The sequence below is a fragment of the Acanthisitta chloris genome, unplaced genomic scaffold, assembly GCF_000695815.1.
Source record: "Acanthisitta chloris isolate BGI_N310 unplaced genomic scaffold, ASM69581v1 scaffold6083, whole genome shotgun sequence".
Taxonomy (NCBI): Eukaryota; Metazoa; Chordata; class Aves; order Passeriformes; family Acanthisittidae; genus Acanthisitta; species Acanthisitta chloris.
In genome coordinates this window covers 133576-138018 of record NW_008665341.1, presented here as the reverse complement: position 1 = coordinate 138018, position 4443 = coordinate 133576, and the positions used below count along the sequence as shown (strand labels likewise).

Genomic DNA, 4443 nt, shown 5'->3' with positions numbered 1-4443 from the left:
CTGGAAACAAGCAATGATATTAACACACAGCATGGCTGCTCAGACAGACTGTGTGCGCCATGATGTGTTGTGGATAAGATTTAGGTATTTTATGGAGGAAGGGGTTTTATTGGATGACATTCAGTGATACAGGGGATGGAAGGGGATTGCAGTTTAATTAAAATTCTAATCCCAAGTTTGACAATTTTTCTTGCCAGGTCAGCAGGCTGCATGTTCTCCCTCTGATTCCTGTGAATTAGATGGGCAGACAGTCATCAGCTTCTTTGGAAATGCCTGTAAATCCAGCTAAAATTTAGCAAACATCAATATGTTTCAGAGCAGCTTTGAGTAGGTTATGTCACGCAGCAGCTTTCCATCAATGTGCATACAGGAGCCTTTCATAAGCACCAGTGGAGTCCACTGCTACCAGTGCTCCCACACAAACTCAAACCCTTCTTCTGCAGTAGAAACTCATGTTTACTGTCCTGTGCTGCTGAAATCTCACTGGTGTGTTCCTGTTTTCCAGGTAGTTAAACAGTGTTGCCACAAAGGTAGTGCTCATCTCTCACCAGCCATGAGGCTCCCTCTGCTTTGTGCCTTCGTGATGCTAATGAGCCTGTCCCAGTGCAGAGCTGTCAGCTTCCCTGAAGATGAGGACCCTATTAACGTTGTTGACTACCACTGTAAGTAATCTGCAAGTGGTGCTAACCACTAGGGAAAAAGTTTTAATGTTGATTTTCTTCTTTTTTTCCTTGGGAAATTAAAAAAAAGGAAAAATCCGATTCCTTTCCAATTGAAATGTGTTTACTGGCTTTGTATCTTTAATAGAACACTTAATCATTTTCTTAAAAAAGCAATCAGAAATACAGCAATAACTTCAGGAAAAAGAACATTTGCTGACATTAGCCATCTTTTTCTCATTTATATTCAAGACATTACTCAAGGAATTTAGTTTAAACCCTTCTACACCTAGTATATACAGCTAATCAATGCCATATATTGATTCTTTAGCTCCATAATCCTGAGTGATGGTGTAGCCCATTTTTACTTGCAGATTCAAGGCAATATCCAGTATTTAGAGGACGCCCTTCAGGCAATGAATCTCAGCACAGACTGGACTTCCAACTGATGTTGAAAATTCGAGACACACTTTATATCACTGGCAGGTAATTTTCCTTCACCCAGTTCATTAGATTAAAATTCTTTTCTCTTCTGGTTTTGCATTTATGTGTAAAATTCATTTAGAAAAATGTGCAGAATATGATAAAAATTGGAATTGGGGAAGGACTTTCCAGAGAAATATACCGTATCTATGGCCAGTGCATGAAAATTGGATTTGAAGGCTGCAGTTACTGTAGTTAAGCTAAAACCAATGATCAAATGCTCTTTTCCCTCTTTTATATTACTGCCCTGATAAAAACCTCTCCTGATCGTTTTAAACTTGGACTGACACATCAGGGATGTGGGAGGTGAGGATAACACACTTGCATATCCACAGCCTGGATTAGTCTTCAACAGAATGGGCACAGGGATGGATAGCAGGACACTGCAGGTGCTGCCCAAGGACCACACCAAGAAAAATCAAAAACACCTCATGTTGCCCATGACCAACCTTCTCCCATTTGTATTAAACACAGAAAATCACTAAGCATTTCATAGAAGATCTGGTCTAACACAACACTAAAAATAGATTTAGCTTATCAAATACAGGGCCAATGAACTCATGAATTTATTGGTATCTTTTTGCTCTGCAAACAGGGACCAAGTTTACACTGTAAACTTAAATGAAGTTCCAAAGTCAGAAGTTATTCCAAGCAAGGTGAGTAGATACAGGTGCTGGTAAGGGAGAGGTATTTTCTTTGGTTTTAATTATTGTAAAGAATTTTCTGTGGAAAGGAAATCAAGTGTTATTTTCTGGTGTGGTTTAACAGAAATTAACATGGAGATCGAGGCAGCAGGACAGAGAGAACTGTGCTATGAAAGGCAAACACAAAGTAAGTTTAGCACATTATAGAAAAACAAGGCTAGTAGTTATAATATACATCAAGTCTGTGATTAATACATCTTACTCTCTTTCCAGGATGAATGCCATAACTTCATTAAAGTCTTTGTTCCAAGAAATGACGAGATGGTGTTTGTCTGTGGAACAAATGCATTTAACCCTATGTGCAGATACTATCGGGTAAGAATATTGAGGATGTCATTAATCGGTTACTGGTTTTGCTTGCACTGATTACGCTCTAGCAAATACATCCAGTGTGACTGGAGAGTGCTTCAAGGTGAAATAAAAACAGACAAGCCAATGTGCTGAATTAAGTTTTGTGGAAAGACAACGTTATGCTTTTGTTCCAGTGCACAAAATAGAAATGACACTATCACCCATTTATTTCTCTTCTCCAGCTGAATACCTTAGAGTATGATGGGGAGGAAATTAGTGGTTTGGCAAGATGCCCATTTGATGCCAGACAAACCAATGTCGCTCTCTTTGCTGGTAAGAACTTTTGCTTGTAATGAGTCTAAATGATTAATGACACCAAAGGAGCCAGAGAGCTTTAAAGTAAGCACAGGGAAAGCTAAAGGTGTCATGGTGCCCCTGCTCTTAAATTTTTTAAAGGGCCTCCAAAGGATTAGAAGCTGACCTGTTAATAAATAGGTTACAGCAATTTGGGGAAGCGTGACAGTACAGAAATGGGGAAAAATACAGGTTAGTCAGAATTCTCTAGATTATTAAAACCCTTTTAACACCATGTTTTCAACTTCCGTTTTAGATGGAAAATTGTACTCAGCAACAGTAGCAGATTTCCTGGCAAGTGATGCTGTTATTTATCGCAGCATGGGGGATGGATCTGCCTTAAGAACAATAAAGTATGATTCCAAATGGATAAAAGGTAATTTGGGGAGCATTTTACCATACACATGGCCAATGTAATTTCAGTGGCACAGAAGGTCAGGTAATTCACAGCCAGCATGCTTTGCACATATGCTACACTGTCAGCATGTCTGAGGCTTTCAGTGTGGTCTTGTTATAAGAAAGAAAAGCTGTTCAGTGCAAAAAGAAAGCAAAATTTTTGTTAAATGCTTCTGTGAACGAATTTGCAGTATCAGAATACAAGGCAATTTCTGTGAGGCCTTTTTACAGTCCATTAGCCAACACTAAAGACTTGAAGTTCATTTGAACTCCAGTGCACCTGTATTTGGACATCCTAAAGTATCTGGAAGACTGGAATAACATTGGCCTGTGGAGGAGCCAAGTTGCACAGTATAGTCAAGTGTTGTGTGCCAGTTGAGTAGTTCTGTGAAGTAACCTTCTCCTTGTTCTTTCTTACAGAACCACACTTCCTCCATGCCATAGAATATGGGAACTATGTTTATTTCTTCTTCCGAGAAATTGCTGTAGAGCACAATACTTTAGGCAAGGTCAGTACTCTCCCAGTGAGCTGTTGGGTAGTGATGAGTCATAGCAGAAAGGGATCATCCTAAAACAGCATCAGGAACAAGCACAGTTTACAGTGTGAAGTAGGAGCTAGTACAAAGCTTTGCACAGTTTTCCCATCATAATTTACAGGGAGGGAAAAAAACAAAAGAGAACTAGAACCGACTTCAACCAAAAAGCTGTTTCTGGTCTCTGTGCCTTGCTGTTAGTTGAGCTCTACAGGTATCTTTCAGTATGCTGTTGCCTTAGTGTTGCTGTTGCCTTAACTCTTGTGGAGAGTAATGGAAAATCTGAGGGTGTTTTCATGCTTATTAAAGAAACAAAAGGAGAGTTTCAAAGAAGTTTCTCTAATGTCCCTGGATATTGAATAATTCAGTCATGCCAGTACAGAGTATAATACTCATGCCTCACCATGGAAGGATATTCTACAATAAATTATTAAATTCTTTACACATGGTTAATTAAAGTCTTTAAATCTCACTAACAATATGATTTTGAAGGGGGAAAAGGGTGGGGACAAGCTGTGAAGATGCGTTTGCTTGGTGATACATTAAGCTGCCTGTGCACTATGAACTGAACCCCATTTTCTTTCATCTCTTCTCTGCAGAGAAATGGCAGCTTCCTGTTAACAAAATTATCTTTGGTGTTTTATTAACAGCTCAGAAACAAGCAGTGTTTTCCTTGTTTTCCCTGCATCTCTCAAGCCTTTCTCCCTGTTCCTTTCTGCTTTGCCCTGCACAGGCTGTGTATTCCCGCGTGGCTCGCATATGTAAAAATGACATGGGAGGGTCCCAGAGAGTCCTGGAGAAACATTGGACATCCTTCCTGAAAGCTCGGCTCAACTGCTCAGTTCCTGGGGATTCATTCTTCTACTTTGATGTTCTGCAGTCTATCACAGACATAATACAAATCAATGGAGTGCCCACAGTTGTTGGTGTATTCACCACACAGCTTAACAGGTGAGAGATAAGCAACCTCTGGTTCTCTCTTACACTGAAATTGGTGCCATTGTAGTCTGAGTTTTTGCAACT

General features: G+C 39.7%; 1 protein-coding gene across 5 annotated transcripts in view; it reads left to right on the top strand.

Annotated features, from left to right (window-relative positions):
• The first annotated feature begins 553 nt into the window (after positions 1-553).
• SEMA6D (sema domain, transmembrane domain (TM), and cytoplasmic domain, (semaphorin) 6D) overlaps positions 554-4443 on the top strand; it is a 14308-nt gene continuing 10418 nt past the window's right edge. For all 5 annotated transcript variants that reach the window (XM_009071709.1, XM_009071706.1, XM_009071705.1 and 2 more), the window contains exons 1-10: positions 554-662; positions 1034-1145; positions 1738-1798; positions 1911-1973; positions 2060-2161; positions 2380-2470; positions 2748-2867; positions 3308-3396; positions 4154-4371; positions 4427-4443. The exon at positions 4427-4443 is cut by the window's right edge and continues 133 nt beyond it. In XM_009071709.1, the coding sequence (XP_009069957.1) occupies positions 554-662; positions 1034-1145; positions 1738-1798; positions 1911-1973; positions 2060-2161; positions 2380-2470; positions 2748-2867; positions 3308-3396; positions 4154-4371; positions 4427-4443 (982 nt within the window). The remainder of the gene's footprint in view (positions 663-1033; positions 1146-1737; positions 1799-1910; positions 1974-2059; positions 2162-2379; positions 2471-2747; positions 2868-3307; positions 3397-4153; positions 4372-4426) is intronic.